This window comes from Vicugna pacos, chromosome 14, assembly GCF_048564905.1.
Source record: "Vicugna pacos chromosome 14, VicPac4, whole genome shotgun sequence".
Lineage (NCBI taxonomy): Eukaryota > Metazoa > Chordata > Mammalia > Artiodactyla > Camelidae > Vicugna > Vicugna pacos.
The window spans coordinates 9550821-9575758 of NC_133000.1; the positions used below are offsets into that span (position 1 = coordinate 9550821).

General features: G+C 36.6%; 1 protein-coding gene across 7 annotated transcripts in view; it reads left to right on the forward strand.

Moving 5' to 3' along the window:
• NBEA (neurobeachin) overlaps positions 1-24938 on the forward strand; it is a 540106-nt gene that overhangs the window by 346846 nt on the left and 168322 nt on the right. For all 7 annotated transcript variants that reach the window (XM_072976118.1, XM_072976119.1, XM_072976123.1 and 4 more), the window contains 2 exons: positions 2103-2246; positions 22505-22641. In XM_072976118.1, the coding sequence (XP_072832219.1) occupies positions 2103-2246; positions 22505-22641 (281 nt within the window). The remainder of the gene's footprint in view (positions 1-2102; positions 2247-22504; positions 22642-24938) is intronic.

Consider the following 24938-nt stretch of genomic DNA (forward strand, 5'->3'; position numbering starts at 1 on the left):
TTATATAAAAGGTTCATGTAAGGCAATTTTCTATACTAGGTAACATTTCCACATACAGAGCTTCAAGCATACTTACTAAGAAATCTATTTTTTACATTTTTTTTATTAAAGTATAGTTGATTTACAGTTTTGTGTTAGTTTCTGGAGTATAGCATAGTGATTCAATTATACCCATATATATTATTTTTCATATTCTGTTTCATTATAGGTTATTACAAACTATTCAATATAGTTTCCTGGGCTATATAGTAGGTCCTTGTTGTTTAAGGAAATCTAATATGCATAGGATGCTTTCCTGTATTGTTATTTGTAACATGATGTGAAAAATAACGTAAGTGCAATTTTAGATTTGGCTTCATTAATCTATAATTTTATGGAATTACTTTATTCTGAAACCTTTCAAATTTTATGACATTTTAATGTTTTCTGAGCATATAAGCATATATGTCTATCCTGTCCGGCTTTACACATAATTCACATTTTCAAGTCTAAGGTGTTCTGGTGGTTTGTGGTACTCACTTGTTAATTTCTTGATGAATGGCTAAAGAGGCCAAGAAGTGCACTCAGTCCAACATGTCTTCTGAAGATAGATGATCTCAAATAAATTCTCTTCCCAATCAGATTGTGATTTGTTGGGTGTTAAACCAATTCTAAGGACAGTGTTTATAAGCCTTGTAATGAGACAGCCCTTTGAGACCTTACCTCTTTTTGCCTGTAATTTTGATAAATGAAACTCTAATTCATAAAGGATATTGTGATTGAAAAGCACCTTTGGATCTCGTACACTTTAATTTAGATAAATGTTTGGTGCGGTACCATAAAATCAGGAAGTTTACTGAGCTGCTAACTGGTAACACTGCAACATGGACAGTAAGTTCATTGTGTTGATAGGGATTTGTTTACTGTACATCTTTTAAAGACATAATTGTTTTACTGCTTTAAAACTAGAGGCGATAAAATTGAAAACTTAATATACATTTGAGAGCTTACATTCCTTTGAATTCATTTTCTTTATTGGTAGATTCTAATTTTAATAACACAAGGGTAGTGTAAAGCTTTTTTTTTTTTTGGAAGACAAAGCAGAACATGGTTGTGATATGAGAAAAAAAAACTTGCTTTATTAGACTGACTCATGCATAAAGGGCTTTATTGACTATTTCATGTAAAGACCCAAGTTCCTTTTTGTGTGAATACATAGATTCTTCAGTTTACCCTCAAACTGAAGGTAAATCACCAAGAAATTCTGAGCTATCCTGGGATCTTCAGGTTAAGGGATATCCAGAGGTGACTTTCATGTCTCAGTTTATCCATTTAGTCAGTATTTATGAGGACTTGCTCTGTGCCAGGCAGTAAGCTAAGAACCGGGAGTACAAAGGCAGAAGGATGTTGCTAGTCATCAAGAAAGGAGCTTCCTGGCCATGCAGAGGTAACAAGCACACAGACAGGGATAATACCTACAACTTCTCTAGTAGCAGGACTCGTGAGATGTGGTGGAAGCATAAGAGAAAGAGCACACCTAGCTTAAGAAATCAGAGACAGGAACCCAGGGTGGGTAGACTTGAACTTCAGTTCAGCAAGGGTTTGTGGCACACCCGCTGGTACCAGGCACCAGGGCTGCAGAAATGTGAATGTTTTCTTGTTTTCTTCGTACTTACGTACTTTCAAAAATGATCTGATCATCTGATTATCTAATTCACACTGAAGTATGATTGTGTAAAAGTGTATAACTTTATGGATCAGAAAACCAAGTTTGTGGTGAAGTGCAGGTTTTGGGTAGAAAGTGCAGTGGTCTTAGAGTCCCAAGACATGGGTCACAGAGTTCTTTGTCTACTGCTAGCCAAGTCTTAGGTTCCCCAATAAGGCATGTTGCTTTCTCAGCCCGTTTCCTCATCTGTAACATAAGGATACGTGATTATACCCCTTGTCTTTCTCACACAGTTATTTAGACCAAACAAGATAAAGAAGGTAAAAATGTTCTAAACTTGAAAGTAATATGTAAATGCAGCTTATATTTATAAGAAAGCAATAGATTTTTCTTCTGATACTCACTGAAAGCAAAACAATCACAGTGACCTAAATTATTATATTTTGATTGTGATTAGGCACTGAAGAAGATGTAGTAAAGTCAAAGAAAACGTTCCGAAGTCAGGCAATAGTGAATCAGAATGCAGAGACAGAACTTATGCTGGAAGGAGATGACGATGCAGTCAGTCTGCTCCAAGAGAAAGAAATCGACAATCTTGCGGGTAAGTTTTTAAATATTTTCTATTTGTTGTAACTGATAAATGCACAAAAAGTTACCGAATTTAAAATCTATCTTCTGATAAATAAGCTTGTGCCAGTGGTTGGAACAATGCTCAATCCTGTGAACAGTAATAATTGACTTTATCTCATTTCTAGTATGGAAAAGATGAAAATACATATCAAACTAACAATGAATGAATAATATCTACTTTTTTGTGTAATGAAGAGCAACTTTTTAATACAGTAGAAATAATGGTTAGCATAAATTGTTCCCATTTAACTGCCTAAATAACTGAGGGGGGTGGTGTAGTAGACTTACATGTGACTTTAACATGCTAACAGCTATGAAAAATAGCCACTTCAGCCAGGTGACCATTGAATTAACCATTTCCTTCCTGCTGTCACTCTTGGGAAAGTCCCTCCCAATTCCTGGTTTTCTTCTCTTTCTGCACACTGCTAATCCCCAGTGTCAGGAGACATTCTTTCACCTGCCCACTCTCAGTTTCCACTTTGTCCTGGTGCTCGTCTGTGGTCAATTCAGAGCAGCATCTGCAGTGGCCAGATGGGATATAGATATCTTAGAATTTTGGCCCATAACCATTTTTGATTTTTAAACCACTTTTGAGAATCTGATGAAAGCAAATTGTTTCCGGAAGGTGCACGTACAGTTTTGTACATAATATCAGAGGGTTCACGGACCCCTGGAAACCAGTCTGTGGAATCATATCCTTGATCTCAGGTTAAAAACTCCTGCTTTAGAGTCTCAAAAAGTGGTTGAGTCTTACCTCTGTTCTGCATTTTCACCCCATACAACATTGGGGTAGCAGATGGCATTATAGAAGTGGACTTCTGTTCATTATTCTGTTTACAAAATAGCACTCCTGTTTCCAGAAGTGTGCTGAAAATTACCTGGCATGCTTTTGGAAAGCCTCCAACGATATTTCTACCAGTTAGAAATCTGTCATTTTACCAATGACTAGTTGTTATTGTTAACTGTAAACTAGAGATGGCACATTATCCTCCCTCTCCTAGAAGATGTTTAATAAGCTTATTCTAACACAGGCTCCTGGATATGCCAATGTTATTAGCATTACTGTATCGTAAAATCTATTTTTCCTATTTAAAACTAATCTTATATCTATGAACAAATGTTTGCCTCAAATTCCTAAGTAAATATTCAAGTTTCGGTTTTGTTGTTTTTGTGGTTTGTTTTAATAGTTCAGAGATTTTTATCTGAGGCTATTTGGCAGTTTAGACAAATGAAGTCCATTGTTTCTTTTTGCCACAGATTGTTTTCTCTTTTTCTGGTCTTATTCTTGATCCTAAAGAACTAGAGGAAATTCACAAACATAATTCCTGGCCTTTGTAGATGACGTGTTGCCTTTCCTCAATTCACATATCCTAACAGTTATGTCCAATAATTACACAATTTAGTTCAGAATCTCTGGTCTGTAATTTCCACTAAAGGAAATTCATTAGTTGATCAAGTTTGACTAGTGTCTTGGAGTTTATTGTAATAAGATCTGTCCAGTAATACCAGAGGCAAAATCTAATAAAGATTGGTACCTTCTTTGTATTTCTCTCTTACAATGATAACTAGAGTAATTATTCATATTAATTTATGTTTATAGGCAAAATTCTCAAACATTAAGTTAAAATATTTAAAGAACAATGAAAGTATGCTTGAAATAAATCGTTTAGGAATCGAATTGTGCTGCTCTTAATCAATTCACTCTATCAGTACTCCTCCAACTTCTGTCTTTTACACAGATTTTTCTTTGAGCACATTTGCTCCTTTTCCTCTCTACCTAGTCTTAACTCACACTTCTTTTGTGGAATTCTCATGTCTGAAAAATCTTACAAACTGTCCTGAAATATTAGTCTGCAGTGTTCATTTCTAAATCAGCAGTGCGCAAATGTGACCCTTGGAATACAGCAGAAAAGAAGTAGGGTGTGGGCGTTTTCTAGCAGGAGAAGTAGAGATCACAGAAATAGTCTACATAATATGAAGGTTTCTAATAGAGTCATTTTGTAAATGCTGAAGTCTGTTTATTAATCTAGACTGTCAAGATAGTGACAGTGTCGCATAAAAAAAATTGTGTGAGTTAATTACCAGCTAGTATTCTTAGGTTTAAAAAAATCAGCTTTTAATAAAGTTTTAGAGCACATTCATGTATAACTTGTTTGTTGCTCTAACAAATTCTTGTCCAAATAATTGCTATCTCTGTCTCAGAAAATAAAATTTGTAAAGTAATAGTGTCTTTCTTAGGATCAGTTTCTGTTTAGAGAAAGAAGAGAAAGAGGAAGAACAGCCATTGTGCCTTGCTAGGAACCACAGTGTTCCTTGTGCTTCATGTGCAGCAGCCTGTTTAATATTTACCGCAACCCTGTGAGGTGGATACTGCTGTTACCTTAATTTTACAAATGAAGATATAGAGGCCAAGAGAGATTTAAGGAGCTTGAGTAAGATTAAGAAGTATGTAAAAGACTTCCTTAAAAATACATAGTATATGGCTTGTACTAAACTATACCAAATAGTATCTTTAAATAAATACGTGTATATACTTAAAAATTCCTCTAAAATGATGTAAAAACAACATCTTCAGTTTATAACTCAATTTTTACACTGGCTCCACTATACTATACTTGCAAGCCTATGAATAAGCATAATAATTAATTTTAGTTTTATATATGTGTTCCCCCAAATCATCTGGTAAGTTAAATTCTGATAGAATATTTTTTCACACAATTATATTTAAATATTGGCCCTTTCTCGTGTTTTCTCCATTTTCTTTGTAGCTTTCTAGTTTTAATAAAGATAAAATGTTCCACCAAGTTCTACAACTTTAAATGTCATACAATTTTCTGTTTCACTTTTAGTTCCTTTTCTTCCCAAGCTGTTCATCTCAAGAGGCAAGTTAAATGTGTGTGATTATTAATTACTCAATTGATTATGTATTATAACAAATGGCTAATAATGATTATAATATAGAACTATGCCAATCAAGTAATTATTATATTGATAACACCTAACTTAATTCAGTTCAATTGCTTTTTTTATTTTGTAATGATTGACTGCAGTGAATTAGCGTCTAAGATTTCACATGTAACTAAAAATACCAGTTTACTAATAATATTGTTACTTAAAACATTAAAATTAATTAGTGTAATTCAACTGATTTTGATCTAAAATCTCAGTTATTTATTTTAATTTGCAATTTAGCTTGGCAAATTGTCTCTTCAAATAATTGACTAAAATTTTGAAATTAACTCAAATTTATGTGAATTGACAAGTGAATGAGTTAATTCAATTGATGAAAAGCGTGTGTTCCACTAATGAAATGTATTTCATTTCTTTTAGAGAGGTAGTTCTGTCACATACACTGAGTGACAATAGAAATAGTTTACGTGATAGAATCAGAATTCTTAGATTCCTTTTTTGTTCACTTTAAATGCTAGTAATTTTGATAATTTAGGGAATTCTAAGTTAATATTGATTATGATGGTCCTTCATGCTTTATCAGTTCTGTAAATTGTAAACAAATGTTTTATGTATATATAAACTGTTATCACCAACAATCCACCCAAATTTTTAATGTCAGATAAAAGATTTTCTACAAGCCCACACCGCCAATGCCCAGCCTTCTGATTTTCCTTGAAATATCCTTCCACATCTCTGTTCTCCTCCTCCCTTGTTTCCCTCATCTCATCCTCTACCCGTGTTTTCTACCTGTTTAAAATACTTTATGAAATACTCACTGGCCAGTCTTATTACCCCATAACACTTTTCTGGTAACAACTTAACTGACATATAATTCAATACCATACAGTTGACCCATTTAAAGTGCATAGTTTAATGATTTTTAGTATCTTCACAGAGTTATGCAACTGTCACCACAATTTTAGAATATTTCATCACCCCCTAGAAGAAATCTCACACCCTTTGGCTGTTCCCCCCAAATTTCCCATCCTCCCTCCACAGCCCTAGAGGACCACTAATCTACTTTCTGTTTCAACAGATTTGCCTATTCTGGACAGTTTATCTTAATAGAATCATATAATGTGTAGTCGTTTGTGACTCCCTTTAGTTAGCATAATGTTTTCAAGGTTCATTCATATTGTAACATGTATGTCTTTTTATAGCAAATAATATTCCATTTAATGAATGTACCATATTTTGCTTATCCATTCACTGTGGTTTCTCTATTCAGATGTTGATGGGCATTTCGTTTGTTTCTCCCTTTTGTCTATTATAATTAATAATTAATGCTGCTATGAACATTCATATACAACATTTTATGTGAACATATTTTTTTTTCTCTTGAGTATATACCTAGGCAGGAATTGCTGGGTCAAATAGTTACTCTATTTTTAACTTTTTGAGGAACTGCTAGACTGTTTTCCAAAGTGGCTGGATTATTTTACATTCTCAGCAGCAGCATGTGAGGGTCCAGTTTCTCTACATCCTTCACAACGCTGGTTATTTTCTATCTATTTTATTATAGCCACCCTATAAAATTTTAACTATATCATTCTTAAGTCACTTGTCACATAAAGCCTTGTATTGTAGATGCTTTTCTGTTTGTTTTCTCTCTCCTTTTAGACTGTAAATTCCCTAAGGCTAGCAAGCACATCCCATATACCTTTGAACCATGAAGAAGTCTTCTAACACAATTACTTGCCCTTAAAAGGTTCCCATTGAAAAAGTTCATGTAGGTAAAGTGAACTGGAGAGCTGAGATAATTATCTAGTTAATTTATACCAAAACCAGGAGACAAAACAAAACAAAACATCTTTTGACCTCTTGAAATTAAGTATTGGGGTGCTTGAATTATCAGATCATCTGTTTATAATGATTGAATTATTCAGATAATTACTCATCACTCAACGTTTCCATGGTAAGAACACCTAAAGTTAGCTAATCTTTGTCTCATTCCAACTTGCACTAGTTGTGTCATTTTAACTAAATATCTTTTAAGGTTCCCATATTTAGAGTTGAGATACCACTGTGACTCTTGATCCAAAAAGAAATTTTTTTTCTCTGTCATGTGGAAAAGATGTCCTATAGCCAATGGATTATAATCTTATTTTGAATATTTTAAAAAGATTAATTAGTATAGGAAACTGGCAACAAGGGGAAAAACTATTAGAATATAAGATTTTGATTTTGTGTGTGTAGGTTTTTCAAAGTGGTAGGTTTACAGTCCTTTACACAGACATGCACACACATGCACACTCTAATTGAAGTGAAGAATCTGAAACTTTGAAGAAATGCATTATGTGAATTTAAGAATGAGAAAAATATAGAAATAAGGAGAAGGTCTACCAAGAGAAGCAGAATCTACTGAACGGGAGGTTCTCCTAAATGACAGTCACCTTCCCTTTGTGACTCACCTTTAATGCTCATCATAGTTCCCAGGTGCACTTTCTCTGATGTTTAGAGGACATGATTTTGAAGACTTTCTTGCTGTTAACTGGTCAAATTGTTTGCATTTTGTACAGTCTTTGTTCTACCAATCCAAAGTGAAGGCAGGTAGCAAATGATGGGGGCAGGGAAGGAAATCGTTGCTTAGAATTTTTTGAAATTATGTAAATTTCAGGTGTACAGCATTATAATTCAACATCTGTACACACTAAAAAGTGATCACCTCCACAGTTCTAGTTACCACCTGTCACTGTACAGTTGACCCCCGCACCCATTTGCTTAGAATTTTTTCAAGGTTGACCATTCCTACCTCCCTAAATCTCTGTTTGACTACATTTCACATAGTCATTTACTTACTCATTAACATATATTGTATACTTAGTGAATATATAGAACTCTAGGATTCAGAGACTGATAGAAAAAAAAAAGTCATCAGGAGGATTAGCTCTGCTAACACTACCTCTCAGTAACTCAGATAGCCAGGAAATTATGGCAGAAAACATGTCTACCGTAATAAATGAAAGCAGACAATTAAGATGATCACTTAATTTAGTCTTTTAAATGTTCTTACTTAGAATGTTCGGATACCAGAGGCAAAGTTGTTTGTATAGAGAGTGAATGTTACCTAAAAACAGCTAAGAAAGGAGGATAAAGCAATATATAGAGCATACAAGAAGGGAGAACTCAAGAGTCTAGGAAATTATAATGAAATTAAAAGAACAGCAGAATTCTAAAAGCTAAGGTTTTCAGAGAAATGGGTTATTTTCAAAAGAAAAAAGAATATGAGCCAAAAGCACAGAAAATATTTATTGTAATTGTTTAAAGGAATAAAAGAATAAATACTATAGAAGCGACCAAGGTCAGTGTTTCATAGATGCAGATAAACTCTGATTCAGATCATGTCTGCTTAAGTTAAGCCTAACTATTCCATACAACACAATTCTAATATGGTTAATGAATATACTATTCCTGGCGAATCTAGCTTTTTTTTTTAAAGACTCCTCCACATTTATGCCTTTAATTACAAAGTCTGAGTAAACTGGCCTCAACCTGATATTAGTATTTAGGGGAAAATATCTAAGCATTCTGGATTCTCTGAAATGCTTTTGCTCAGGATTTTCCCCTTAATTTTTAAACCCATGTGTATTTTAAGGGAAATTTAATCCATATGTCCCTGACTCACTCACACTTAACTCATCAAAATGTTGTTTAGTAAAAGCTATTTGATGTTGAAAAAGCCTTATGAGCCTTTATAAGTCTTTTTTCTCTCTCTTTGAATTAGGAAGTTGCTTTGCAGTCATAAATAGTATACTCAAAGGGTTCATGTGCAGCTTCAAAAACAGAATTCACAAAGCTCTTAGAGACAACATTACCACATGCCCACTTCTTACAAAAGCTAAAATATTTAAATTTCTACCTTAATTTTTTAATTCAGTTGAAGAGTTTGAAAGTCAATAAAAGCTTCACCATAAATATTTAGCCTTTTTAGCATATCTTCATTATTTTTACAATGTCTACAAGACCATTTTAGAGTCTGCAAATATCTTACTGTGTCCATCTTTCTGTATTTCCAAAAATGTATTTCCCCTCCAACCAAGGATTCTGTAGTCTGTAGAAACGTTAAGATACTTTTAAGTATAGCAACGTCCCTGCTAACCAAACTTTGCAAATTTAGAATATAATAAATAAAAGGACATAATTCTAGTCTTGTTTATTAGACATCAACCATGATTCAAATCATATATAATGTTCTTACATCTTTTTTATTTTAAGAATAAGCCATTCTTTGTTATACTGCAAATCTTTCACAGACCACAATGATGAGGTTGATTCTTTCTAATAAAATGTTCTAGTTGAAACCCATTTTTAGTTTTCACTTTTTTCTCTGTACGGAAAGTTTCTCACAAAGTAATCCCTCTAAAGATTTATAGTTATACTTCCTACCAACTTGAAAAATAAGGACAGTGAACAGCCTGACTCACTTATTAATAGACCATCTCTCTCCTCTTGTAGAGAGCTAAATTTTCATATGCCGTGTTTTTTTAAAAAGTATATGGGTGAGGAAGGATATTAATCACCTATGGAAAATGTATGGGTCACCTCATTTGTCATACTTGGAGGAAAAAAAATGTGAGATAACAAAACCGTTTTCCCGGTGCCAAACTGTGGGTGTCAGCAACTTAGAGAAGAGGGAGGGGTGAGGATGCATCCTGGCATCACCGCTTCCCCGCCGGGAGCTCTGGTGGCCCCTCTCAGAGACTTCGGCACTCTTTCGCAACTAACGGAAAAGCTGGTTTTTGCCACTACATTTAGAGCAGTGCTATACAGAAAGGCAAATAAGTCTCTGCATGTCGAAAATATTTTTTTATTTAATTATTTTGTTTCAATGGCTCAGTGCTACAGAGCCCAGAAACTGCAGAAGGTACTTAAACAGCACTAAGGGCAAGTTTTTAGAGGGAAATCCATTTTTTAAGCAGTTATTCAAGTAGAATCTGTTTCATCAGTTCAAATCATCCGTCCAGTAGGTACAGATCTAGAACTTTTTATCAGCTAAAAAGAAGAGTCAGACTGAGTTTGCTGTCTGAATATTTTTAAGTATCTTCTTTCCAGATAAAATGTTTTATTGATCAGAAGATGACTGATTGTAATGTCTTGTGTGTTTTTTGTTCAAAAGTTCTGTTGATGTTTTTCCTTCATTTTAAGTTACTAACAGGTGAAGCAGCTAAATAGAGTTGCAGTACTATTTCAGTTCAATTTGTATCTAAAACAGGAGTACTAAGAACCCAATAGCACAGAAAACTTAAAAAAAAAAATTCTGGGATCAAAGATCGGGTTGTGAGGATAAGTCTTCATACACCAGCTAGTTTTGGGGGTGGGGGTGGGGAATTGACTATACACGTAGTAAAGAGATAAGTTTGGATGGGCAGATGAAGCCAGGAGGTATAATCCATATTTATTGACAGAAAACAGTTCTGCAGACTGACAACTTTACAACTCAATGAATTAGGTATTATACTTTATTCTAAGATGTGGAAACTTAAGGTCAGACATTGGGGTATTTATTCATAATCACATAACGAAGACATGAGCCAAGATGTGAACCCACTTGTCTTTCTCCAAAAGCCCTTGTTCATTCCACTACATCATGTTCGGTTTTTTTTAATTCTAAATTGTAACCCATTGGAGGGTTAGCATATCAGTTACTTGGATTATGACCAGCATTATTTGTAAATGAAATAAAAGAGAAAAGATTCAAATAGAAAATGTCAAAATTCTCACATAATAAAGGTAAGAACTGGAAGGACCTGTTGGGTCCTTATTCTCTGCTGCCAGATCCCAGCTTGACTCAGACTGGATGTGGTTATTCAAGCAAAACAAATGCAAATGTTGAATATCTACTATATGCAAGATGTTAATGTGGGTACTTGGAGTAAAAAGACACATGCTTAAAGTTCCTACTTTTAAGGAGTTTATAATCTGGATGGAGAACAGATAATGAAAAGAAAAAAAAATCCTAGATATACAAAGTAAGCCATGATAGCACAAAATACACCATGTGGGTTCTAGAAAGCCTTCCTAGAATGGATGTTTCCTGTCTTGAGTCTGGAATCATAAGTAAAAATATTTAGAAAGATTGGGAGTTGTTACAGACAATGGTAAACATCAGATGCTAAAATACCACCTTCTGCGTGAAACTACAGTAGTTCTGAATTACTCAGGTAGAAGCATGAGGCAGAAGATCTCTAAGGCTGAGACTGACAGTGTTACTAGGGAGTGTTCTGTGCCATGAGGAGCCTGTATTTTATCCTGAAAAGTACAGTGAGTTGAAGGATTTTTAAGTATGGCAATGAAAAGATCCAGTTTCTATGTTTAAACAAATTATTCACCCAGTGTTCAGATTATGGTTTTAGAATGCCCAGACTTGAGGCAAGAGGCTGTGCTTGACCAAATCAGAGGTGATGGGAGCCTGAACTGAATTGGTAGTGGCAGGAAGGAGAAGAAGGGGGCAACTTCAGACAAACTTAGGAGATACAATGTGAAGGACCAGGATGATTCACTGGTTGTGAGAAGTAAGAACGAGGAGGGTCTAACCTGGGAGAAGAAATGATGTAGAAGCTGTTAAACATGTTTGGTAACGTGAAGATGCTGGGCTTTAGGGGAGACAGGAATGAAGTCAGCTTGGACTGTTGGGTATCCAGATTGTTCAAATGGATATAAAGTTTTGAAATTTGAGAGCCAAGTTCGGCATGGAGTTCATAATTTAAACCTCTGAGATCACCCAAGGAAATGGACAAAATAGAAAGGAAAGATCAGTAGGCCAAAGTCAAATCTCCTGCAGAACAAGGTTTAATTGGCCAATGAAGGAGAGCTCCTCGGGGTACCAAGATGGAAGTCAGGCAGTAAAAGAACAAGAGAGAATTACAGGCACACCTTGGATATACTGCGGGTTCAGTTCCTGACCACCTCAACAACAAAAGTATTGCAGTGAGTCAAGTCACACAAATTTTTTGTTTTCCCAGTGCATAGAATGTTATGTTTATACTATAGTGTAGTCTATTAAGTGTGTAATAGCATTATGTCTAAAAAATGTACATTTCTTAATTTAAAAATACTCTATTACTAACAATGCTAACATCATCTGAGCCTTCAGCAAGTTGTAATCTTTTTGCTGGTGGAGGGTCTTGCCTCGATGTTGCTGGCTACTGATTGATCAGGGTAGTGGTTGCCAAAGGCGGGAGTGGCTGTGACAATATCCTAAAAAGATATCCTTTCACAAACGATTTCTTTATAGCAGGCAATGGTGTTTGATAGCATTTACCCACAGTAGAACTTCTTTCAAATTGGGCTTAGTCCTCTCAGGCCCTTTCACTGCTTTATCAACTAAGTTTATGTACCGTTTTTAATCCTTTGTTGTCATTCCAACAGTCTTGACGGCATCTTCACCAGGAGTAGTTTCCATCTCAAGAAACCCCTTTCATCGCTCATCCAAAAGAAGCAACTCCTCAACCATTCAAGTTTTATCATGAGATTGCAGCCATTCAGTCACATCTTGAGGCTCTGCCTCTAATTCTAGTTCCTTGTCATTTCCACTACATCCACAGTTACTTCTCCACTGAAGTCTGGAACCACTCAAAGTCATCCATGAGGGTTAGAATCAACCTCTGCCAAATGCCTGTTAGTGTTGACATTTTGACCTCTTCCCATGAATCAGAAATGTTCTTAATGGCATCTAGTATGGTGAATCCTTTCCAGAAGATTTTCCATTTATTTTGCCCAGATCCATCAGGGGAATCACTATCTATGGCAACTATAGCCTTATGAAATTCATTTCTTAAATAGACTAAGACTTAAAAGTAAAAATGACTCCTTGATCCATAGGCTGCAGAATGGATGTTGTGTTAATAGGACGAAAACAACATGAATCACCTCGTCCATCTCCATCAGAGCTCTTGGGTGACCAGGTGCATAGTCAATGAACAGTAATAATTTGAAAGGAATCTTTCTTTCTGAGCAGTAGGTCCAACAGTGGGCTTAAAATATTCAGTAAACCATGTTGTCAACAGATGTGCTGTCATCCAGGCTTTGTTAGTGTATTTTATAGAGCACAGGCAGAATAGATTTAGCATAATTCTTAAGGGCCCTAGGATTTTGTGAATGGCAAATGAGCATTGGCTTCAACCTAAAGCACCAACTGCATTAGCCACTAAAAAGAGAGTCAGCCTGTCCTTTGAGGCTTTGAAGCCAGGCATTGACTTCTCCTCTCTGGCTATGAAGGTCCGACTTGGCATCTTCTTCCAGTAGAAGGCTGTTTCATCTACATTGTAAATCTGTTGTTTAGCGTGGCCACCTTCATTAGTTACCTTGGCTAGATCTTCTGCATAACTTGCTGCAGTCTTCCATCAGCACTTGCTGCTTCATCTTGCACTTTTATGTTATGGAAATGGCTTCTTTCCTTAAACCTCATGAACCAACCTCTGCTAGCTTCAAACTTTTCTTCTGCAGCTTCCTCACCTCACTCAGCCTTCAGAGACTTGAATAGAGTTCGGGTGTTGTTCTGGATTAGGTTTGGCTTGAGGGAAAGTTGTGGCTGGTGTGATCTTCTATCCAGACCACTAAAACTTTCTCCATATCAGCAACAAGGTCGTTTCCCTTTCTTATCTTCCATGTGTTTGTTCACTGGGATAGCACCCATAATTTCCTTTAAGAACTTTTCATTTGCATTCGCAACGTGGCTAACTCTTTGCTGCAAGAAGCCTAACTCTTGGCCTGTCTTGCCTTTCAACATGCCTTCCTCACTAAGCTTAATCATTTCTAGCTTTGGATTTCAAGTGAGAGACATGTGACTCTTCGTTTCGCTTGAACCCTTAGAGGCCAGTGTTGGTTTATTAATTGACCTAATTTCAATATTGTGTCTCAGGGAATAGAGAGGCCCCAGGAGTGGCAGAGAAACAGGGGAACAGGCTGATCAGTGGAACAACCAGAACACACACAACGTCTATCAGTTAAGTTCTCAGCCTTCTATGGGTGGGGTTCGTGGTGCCCCAAAATAATGACAGTAGTAGTGTCAAGGATCAGTGATTACACATCACCATAACAAATATGATAGTGAAAAACTTTTAAATGTTATGAGAATTGCCAAAATGTGACACAGAGACTTGAAGTGAGCAAATGCTGTTGGAAAAATGGCACCCATAGAGTTGGGCACAGGGTTGCCACAAACCTTCGATTTGTTACAAAAACACACTCTGCAAAGTGCAGTAAAACAAGTTATGTCTGTAGCATGCCCTGGAAATCAAGGAACTCTTGCTCAGTATTTTTCAACCTGATACCCCTTGGAAAACAATTATTTTGAAATATTCTAAGGGGAAAAAGTATAGTTAAATGTGTTTGGAAAATTCTGGGTTTAAAAATAAAATATGACGCAGATTTTGGTATTTAAGTTGATGCAAGGACTCTTCCAAACCTTCAGCATATTGACATGTACTTCCCTAACACCTGGGCTGAGGCTGAGGGGGGAGCCAAAGGAGCGAGGGACTAAGAGGTGGGCACTGAAGTCTAGGAGCTGAACAGAGGAGGGGAGTACAAGGTCAGAGAGTAGCTAAAGTAGGGGACGGAAAGCCAGGTAGAGTGAGTAACTGACTTGAACAGGAGGAAAAATATGTTTTCTGGAGAAAAAGCGATAATAATAAATGCAGAGGCAGAAAAGTCTTTAGATGGAGGAAGACATCAAAATAAATAACCAAATTTAATTGTCCCCAAAATATAAATGCTTCATTTGTTATACAGTCAGGATGGGCAAATGTTCAAATGTGAATTTTTCTAGGAAGGGGCCATATATTTAATCAGCTTCTCCAAGAGATGTGTGAGCACAAAAAAGGGTAAACACCACTACTTTATACTATAATACCTGAGCTTTCATCTTTGGTTCCTTAACCTAAAAAGTCTGACATTCAAGGCTTCGTGTGTTTTTTCCGTTTCATCTCCCACTGCTCCCCTTTGCACATCCTAATTGCTGACCAGTCTTATGTACTCCTGTTCATCCCCTGCATCTGTCTGTTTGTTCACTCTTCTCCCTGCTTACAACACTCTTTCCCCCACACATGCATCTCTCCAGGTCCTACCCATCACAACTCACTTCAAATGCCACTGCTTCGTCCAGTCCCTACTACACCTCGTGCCCCCAATGCCCAACAAAGACTGGAAATCATCACAGTTCTGTGACTATAGAAATTTTTTCTTCTCCTCGCTTGGTGGGAGGAAGTATACATAACAGTAAATACCTGGGAGTTAGATAACCAGGTTTGAATCCTGTCTCTACCATTTACTAGTTGTGTGACCTTCCCTAAGTTACTTCAGCACCCAGTCTCACTTTCTTATCTATAAAATGGAAATAATAGTGGTACCGATCTCATAGGAGTGTTACGAGAAGTAAATGAGATTAACATATGTCAGGTGCTTTAATAATGATTAGCTAAACCCTTTCTCCCAAATGGCATACTTACCCCTGTATATTCTATCTTTACTTTGTATTATAAGCTCTTTGTGGGAAAAATTGATGTGTTACACATTACTGTGTTATCTCTTAGTGCACAAAAACATGAATAGTTTTTGTTGACTACATGAATGAATGAATGAAGAATGCCGAGTTAAATATCTCTCTAAGCATTTAATTTACAAAGAGGGAACAACTTACACACTAGGAAAGATATGGCGGTTATAAAAGTATGCCATTTAAAAAAATAATAGCATGCCTGTGATATAGCTGGAATGACCAATTACATTATATAACTCTTACTGGTTTTCAGCATATTTTTTAATTTATCTTTTCTACAAAATGCAGTGTCTTTCATAATTTTAAAGAACAATTTGAAATCAATTCCAGAGAAATATAAAAGATGTAATCTTTTATTTTAATTGGCCTTTTTTACTATGACATATAAATGCAGCAATGGTGTATATCGTTTTTTATATTTAGTTCGATAAACACAGATTGCATACTGTGTGACAGAAACTGTGTTAGATGAAGAAGATAATACCCCTGTCTTCAAGTAGCTCGTGCCAAATGGGAGAAACAAACTTCTAAACACATATATTCAATATACGGTAAGTGCTGCAATAAAGATGTGCCAAGGAAACCATGGGAACATAAAGACAAGGCACTAGTCCAACCAGGGGTGCAAAGATGAAGTCCTCCTGGTCCGGTAGATTTAAATCATCTCCTCTGGTTTATTCACTCATCTAGTCTAGGAGGAACTTACTCTTCTTTATCATTAAATGATATCCTAGTGCCATAAAAGAGTCAATACCCTTCCAGAAAGTGAAAAATGGATTCCACATGTTGAACTAAATGTGATATAACTAGAAACACAAATCTCAGCTGGCTCACCTAGCAAATGAAAAGGCAGAGCAAATTACCACAATGAACATTAAAAACATCCCTCTTTTTTAGTGTATATATATACATATATATACTAAGATATACATATATATGTATATATATATATATAATTTAGTATATATAACTCAGTAATATTTTACTTAAAATATATATGCTTTGTAAGCTTTTTGTTCCATAAAATTGCCTATGCAGAAAATGCACTAGTTTTTGTTGGTTTCTTTTTAACATAAAGAATTATTTGTTCCACAAAGGAATTAAAAAACACAAATGGTACATTAAAGTTAGAGCCTATCAGATTATCTTTTAGGGCTTTTAAAAATTATTTGTTATCAACACATTAAATGAGATTTTATTCATGCAAAAATAGATGTTCTACCATGATGAACAGGTATTTTGTTAAAATGCAGTTTTCAGTTGCTCTTATATAGAGGGCTCCATTCTTTCTATTCCTGTTTCAGACTCTGGTAAGCTGAGTTTTACCAGAGGTAGGTTTGCTCAGGTCTGAAAAGATTCACATGTGTTCTTAAGCACCTGTCTCATTTTGTATGGTGGTAGTCTAAGGAAACCACTGTACCGTGGGAGTGATTGGTTATTGTTAATCTCAATCTAAGGATAGATTATGCAAAAAGTCACCAAAGAGTGTAAAGAGGTCACTTCTTGGGCATGGTGAGCTTTGTATAAAATTTGGATTTCTAGAGTATTTATAATGGGTAGTTTCTGTGTGTGTGTGTGTGTGTGTGTGTGTGTGTGTGTGTGTGTGTGTGTGTGTGTGTGTGTGTATGTGTGTGTGCGTTAGGGAAGGAGGTAACAATGCTGGAAGTTAAATTTATAACTCTTGGAGTATGTATTCTATTACTTGTTTAAGTTATATTTTTCTGAGTCAAGCTAAAATATTCTGTAACTATTTTCATTGCAAGAAGTTTTTGAAAATTTCAGAGGATCATTATTCTGATAATGTATTTGGACCACTATAAATACTCTCTTTACATAAAGAAAAGCAGCACTGTGTAGAGATTTTGTTATGCTTTCTTTTTTTTCTTGAGGCATTTCAAATGCTTGAAACCCAGGGAACTGTGCTGGATAAAGGGAATCTAAGATCTTCTGCAGTATTTTCCCCCGAACTCTCCTCTCCCCTAGGCACAAACTTCTCCATTTTCTTAATGCCTGAAGTTTTCCTAGAATCCCAAACAAAGTTCCAACTTTCTCATATTCTTCAATAATTTATTTTAAATTACTTTGAGATTAAAGCATTTTACTCTTCTAATTCTGTGGGGCAAACATTTTCTTAAATTATTTTTAAGTATGGAACTATTAATTTAAAGTTCAAAGCAGTGGTAATATTTTAGATATGTTCAGTCACTCATGCTGTGAGTTATTTTCCTACAAATTTTATCACATTATAGGAGTCATTGTAAAAATTTATTTATTTCTGTCTTAAAGATTTTTTGGAATAATGGCCTTTTTCACTAAACACAAAGGATTTCAAATTAGTTTTATTTCTTCTAAATAATTTCAGGATTTTAAGTTGAGTAATTTTACAAAGATTAGTCAATGCTTATTATCCCAAAATAGTGGTCTTTTTCATGTTCCAAAAGCAAATTGAACATGTGGTTTCAAAGTACTTGAGGTTGGAGTTAATCCATATAGCTAATAAAACTTTCATTAATATTAAACTAAGTTTAGCAAATATTCAGGTGACTCTATAATACATCATAATTTCATGTAAATATAGTTTTTGCGAACTGAAAGTTCATCAAATAATTGTAACAATGCCAATTTTAATTACTTCAACTCCTTGTCCCTATATATATTCTTTGTCATACTCTGTATTGAAATTTGAAAAGAATTTTAGCATTGTTTGAGAATTTAATCACCATAATTGCCTTTTAATAGCAGGAAAGCTGTTGACCACCCCCCCAAAAAATGATTAATTCCTGTATCTGAGAAAAAGAAAAGCAGCCCCTGACCTCAGGAAACCGGCCTGACCCTCACAAGGAGGCCTCGGTACTGTTGGGAGCTGGCCTGGGGCTCACAGCTTGACAAGGGTGTTCTCGTGTTGGACATAAACAACCTCACAGAACATCAGCATCAGACGAGGTCACGTGATGATGTGAGGCAAAAGACAACTTTTTAATTTTGTCTAAGCACAGACAAAAACAAGGTCTCTTTACACACTGCTTGAATATTAACATCCCTTTCTCCTGATTGTACGAAGGACTGCTACTTCTTTGCCAGGTAGTTTTAGCCTAGGTCTAGTCCTAGATAAGATTTATTGAGACACCAGGTCACAGAATTACCGCTCTTCCCTGACAGAGCCCGGTCAAGCCCTGCGTCCTTGAATACTTCCCCAAATCACTTAACCAAAGCCCAGACCCTACAATAAGTCCCTTTTTACACTCAGTCGCCCCGAAGTTCCAATATATCCCTCACTGCATTGAGCAATAAACCCAACTTTCTCAACTGCAGTTGTGCTCCTGGTGGTCTTTGGCGGGAGGGTATTGACACATCCATATGTCCAAAATTGTGAATACTGAACCAGTAGTTAAGTAAAAATGTAAAAGAACTTTGTGAACTGTAAAGTTCTATTTAAAAGTTGATTATTATTAAGATTTCTCGACTTACAACTTTGTTGTCAGGAGAATCCTCCAAACCCACAAGTATTTTTTTAACATTATAGTTTTAAAATATGTTTGATGAACAGTTCCCTTCTCAAATATAAAACATATGTATTTTCTACTCTACATTTACCATCTCAACTGATTAAAGATCCCATAGCTCTAAAGAGACGTTCCTTCTTCTAAAGACTCTTTCCATCATGTTTGAGTGATTTTTGCTCTAGTTCAGATTTTAAATTAGCATTTAAATTAATGGCAAGTAATATCCCTATCCTTCTTTCAAATATAGGAATGGATCAATATTTCCTAAACATTACAGTGCCAATTCCAAAAGGTAAATGACATTTATTTTTTCCTTTAATTACCACGTTAGATGGTGGAATTTTAAACCATTGTATGCAGCAGTACAAGGGGAGGAGGTTTTGTTCCATCCATCTGTTTAACTATCTTTTAATAACCATCACTTTACTTCTGTATGTACTTAAAGACATTGATATAATTTATCCTTGTATTGCCATAGAAGTCATTAGAATGAATATATCTACAAACTCACTACATGAAACAAAGTTAGGAGATTAAATTTGTACCTAGTTATCTTCTAGGACAGAATCTGCCAGATCATCATCTCTCTGACATCCAGACATGCTGCCCTTTCTAAACTATTTTTATTGGGAAACGGATCCAAGGTGGTTTTTTTTTTTTTTTTTTTGGTTTGTGATTGTGCCTTATGTAAACATTTTAATATCGGATCCCTAAGATCCAGAGGCTCCCCCAAAGGGGATTAAAACATAATCCCCTCTCTGTATTGCTGTAGTGGATTAACTCTATTCTCTCTGCGGCTGGTTGCTCCCTGAAGGCTACAACAAAAAGACTCAGCGCTCTTAAACATGCTATGGAATTGGAAGTTGTAATTGGAGATTTCCAAAGGACAAGGGTAAAAATGACACACTATTAAGGCTGAATATTTCATGAGTGTCTTTCTTAAAGAAAGACCGGTTCATAGCCCTTGTATGAACCCCCAGAAAAGTCCATTCAATAGAATGAGAATTGGAGTCAAATCAAAAGGAAACGCACTCGCCTTTCAGAAACGCAGAAAAACAGGTAGAGAAAATGTGTTCCCTGTTAAAAGTTCACGGAATTGTGTACTTAAAATTCTTAACACTGTATATTTCGGTAAATCAGTTTGTATGTTTCTGTATCGTGATTTTTAAATTCTTTCCCAATTTGTTTGGATATGTTAAATTACTTTTTAAGAGAAAGAAGCAGCTCGCCATGTTTAATGTTTTTGGCCATTCTTGGCTCCAGATGCTTGAAATCTCTGTTAAACCAGCAATCACTAGCTTTCTGTGTTTAGAATGACGACTTTTCTGAGGTTTTATCAAGGTTCAGCGATGTGTAAGAAGACACTTTGTTTCCGATGTGAATCAGGTCACCTTCTTTCTCACCTCGCCCCAGTCACAAGTAAACCTGGATTTCTCCTGAAGGGAACTGTGAAAAGTGGCATCTAGAAGAGCGTCCCGGTGGCTTAAGGGTTAAGGGAGCGGTTCTAACCGGCCCGAGCGTTGGGGGCTTCGGAGGAGGGCGCGGAGGCAGGAGGCGCCGCCGAGCGCGCGCACAGACCCTCCAATAAACACAAAGGAGGGCCTGGGGAATAGAAACCCAAATCCACTTGTAATCGTACAAGAGATTCGGGCATAATTACTTGAGCAACCTAGATTAAGATTGATGAGCCTTTAAAGTGGCGCTTCAGATCGACCGCCTCGCCCTTTGGAAAGAAAAACCTTATGGAGCCGAGGTGGACCCCGACTCCGCCCGGCTCGGGCGGAAGCTGCCTGCCCGAGACCCAGGCGGGAATCCGCGCGCCCCGAGCCCGGGCACCCCAGTGCGGGCTCCTCCGGGATAGAAAGCAGTAAAATAAAAGCTGGGCCTTAGCCTTAGCCTGACCCGGGCGGTCACGATCAGGGGTGCAGACTGACACAGTGTGCTTCATAGCCACCCCTTTAAGCGCGACAGAAGCGGCCAGTTCCTCTCCGGTCCTCCTGCAGCAGAAACGCCCGGCTTTGTGCTGGACGGTCGCGGATTCGGTGTGTGCTGCTCCCTGGAAACGCGAAGTCCGCCGCAGTCCCCGCGCGGCCGGGCCGGGCCTGCTCGAGGCGGCCGTGGCGGCGGCGGCGGCGGCGGCGGCGGCGGCGAGGGCCGGTCTCCCCGCGAGGAGCCGCCGCCGAGGGGCCCGGGCCTGAGGGGCCGCAGGGGACATACGTTTTCATTGCCTTTCTCCTGCTGTTGTTGTGACTCATTTGTGTGCATTTGAGGGGGGGAAAGTGGAAGGGAGTATAACGCGCCCTTGCTGCTGAAAAACGAATACATTTTTTCTGATTTCTAAGTTTGAATTTTAAGTCTATGATAGAAAAGAATGCCTCCCCTTCGGGAAATTTTAAAGGGCAGTTAAGTAATCCTTCTTTGAATTAATATTCTAATAAATGAAATTTGTAATTTTCGATTTTAATTCAAGTGGAAATTCGAAGTAAGCACCTTAGTATGCACACGTTTTGAACATCTTTTACGGAAGGTTAGTTCCTCTAGTCCCAAGAGTTGAGGAACAGCACGTTTCTAATGCTTTTCTGACCATCGTTTTGTTCAGGCGTCTTACAATTTCATCATTTTTGACTTTTTCTCGGTGAGAAAAATAAGTGCTACAATTTTCGTTCTTTTGTGCCTAAGAAATATTTGATGTCCATGTTTGCGCGTATGTCGATGTGCAGTGCGCTTTAGGACGCCGGTATTCCTTTTCTTGCAAGATGCAAACCCGTTAGTGCAGTGGAATTTATGTGTTTAGACCCTGTACCCCTTCACGTCCTCCCGCCCATCCTGGGGGAATGCTGTTGCCCAGTTGACGGGCTTTACACGACGAGTGGTTTTGGGGGCCAGCGCTGACTGCCCAGGGTCTCTGGAAACGCGGCTGGCGCTCAATGGAGAATTGGGGCCTTGGAGAGTCTGTTCTGCACTTTTAAGTTAGCTAATGGCAGCGCCTCACCAACCATACAGGACTTCTAGGCGGCGGGTGCAGACCCGCTTGCTGAGAGCCACATTTTCGGTATGCTGACCTTTTGGGGTTTTATAGAATTATTTATCTCTAGTCGCGTTATAAGGTAATGCATAAAAAGCAAAGCAGACCCATCTCACATGAAAGGAGTTTGCCGCATAATATAGACAACTTTTTTTTTTTAGTGCAGCTTTAAAAATCAAAACCTGTGGTACCCTTCGGGGAGGGAGTGTCAGGGGCACAGAAGCGCAGCCTGACTCCAGTGCCCTCTCTTTCAGGCCCAGTAGTTCTCAGCACCCCTGCCCAGCTCATCGCTCCCGTGGTGGTGGCCAAAGGGACTCTCTCCATCACCACGACAGAAATCTACTTCGAGGTAGATGAGGATGATCCTGCCTTCAAGAAGATCGACACGAAAGTGAGTTAAAGTAATTTCGTTTGCAGTGCTGGTGGCTTTGTGGCAGGAAGTGGTTTTCAATTTTGCTTGGTTTTAAATGACAGTGGGGGAGGGGAGCACATTCCCATCTTTCTTGCAGAAAGTAAAATGAATGAAATAACACACATGTTCTATTTCATGGGATTGAAGAATATATTAGCGATTTAAAATCTTGTATTACCAGATCATGCACATTTTGTACATTTTAACAGTCTGTCCATGAGTGCCTTTGTGTGCACTTGGTCAGATTTGATAGTTGAACCAATTTGTCCCAAGTCTCTGGGGTACAGCATCTCCAGCTCTTGGGGAAGACTGGGAAAGGTCTCTGGAAATTTCTTACCAAGATCACTTTTGATTTCCAAAAGTGTGCATTGCAATATGACTTATTTTTTATTGAAAGGTTATAAGAAAAAGGGCAGGGATTTGGATATAAATTCATCTCCCTTATTACATCCATTTTTTCACCTCCTGAAATAAAAGTGGATTTTATATGTGAATTTAAAAGGAAGAGAAACTGATTTTCTGAGAAGCTTTGATTTAAAATGTGTATACACAGTATATACTGGCACTCAGATGTTTAGTTTGTATTCTTCTGTGAGTGTAATGCCAGGCAATTCATATTTGGATGATTTGAAATGCATAAATGTTTATTATATCTTATTGTGTAACTTTTAAAACGTGAGGTTTTGGCAGCTCTATTACTCTGCACTCTCTTCTGAAAACCAATTCTGTTGTTTTAACTTTTGTTATTGTGCAATTTGTAAACTTTTTTTCCTGAGAATAAGAATTCAGAGAACGTGTCATGCTGGATATTCAAGCATCATTTTACAAAGATCTTCCTTTAAAGTATTTTTCAGAGGCAGTTATTCTAAACTAGTCAAAGACAAATGCTGCCATAGATCCAGAAGTGTATAATTTATATTTAATTTATATAGAGAAATAAAGCAGCATAAAACACTATTTGTAGAATAGCAATTGAAATTCTAAAATTTACCCCCACCTGAATTAACTAACTACCTTAAGGCCCATAGGTGATTAGTCCTTCCTGCACTTGTTGACAATTAAAATACTCTGAAGGACAGTCACAGGACTTCTTTCACTTCTGGATCCAAAAGAATTGAATTTTGAAAATGAGTTTTAAATGTAATATATTTGATTTTAGATAATTTAAAATTTGTCTTTATGCCTTTATCATTGGCTTGCTCTATGAAGTAAAAAGTAATTTTGGATTTCTGATTCATTTATCCTGCCAGTGGAACCCTTCCTGCATAAAATAAGGTTTGACATAAAATAGGTCAGAAATTATCTTCATTTTATTAGCATAGTTAGTTTTCATATACAAATTTCAGAAGTTTTATTAGAACTTTGTTAAGTTCATTTTCTCTGAGTTAGTATGATTTTTAACTCAGCAACCTTGACTGTCATGACATATTTCATCCTTATATTTATCAAAAATTCTTCAGAAATATTAGCCCAGAAGAGCAAGCTTTCAAAGATAAATTTAACTTGTGTCTGTTGTAGCATGAAATAGTCTCATAAAAAGTCAGCAACTGACAGTAGATCATTGTCTTCTGGAGCTATATAAAAAGCTTTTCTCTAATATTTTAGATTTTATTTTTAATAATTTCATTAGCGTATTTCTCACAATGTTTAAAATAGTCAAGTGGGTTCAGTTTTCAAAATGAAACATTAATCTTCTGACCGAAAAACAATTTAAAGTGAAACACAACAACTTTTATTTTACTTCATTTATTAGCTTCTAATTAAATAAAAACCAGCAACAGAAATTAAAATCTAAATCACAAAAGTAATTATCCAGTGTATTTCAAGTGCATTTTTCAAATATATAATTCAGATATTCAAGCGTTATTATATAAGCTGAATTCAACTTTCTTTGAATATATTTAAATAACATTTCAAGTATATTTATGGAATGTTAGAAATAGAACAAGCAATATATTTGAAACAAAATGTAAACTTTTTAAAGTTCAGACACTTCCAAAGATGGGTCAAAGTACCAGGAGGAAATCTACCTTTAAATCTTTGTTAGTGGAAAATGTCTGGAAGTATCCAAAATGGCAATTTAACTTCTGTTCACCAAATCACAAAACACCAACATCCACACTTTCAAAGACAATGTGAGATCACAATATTTGTTACAAATCAAAATATACATTACACTTTCCTTCAGATGGCATATCCAAATCGTGTTTACTCACAGCCAGATGCATCTAAATCACCAGGATTGCTATAATCCTTTGATAGTTAGGCAGTGTTCA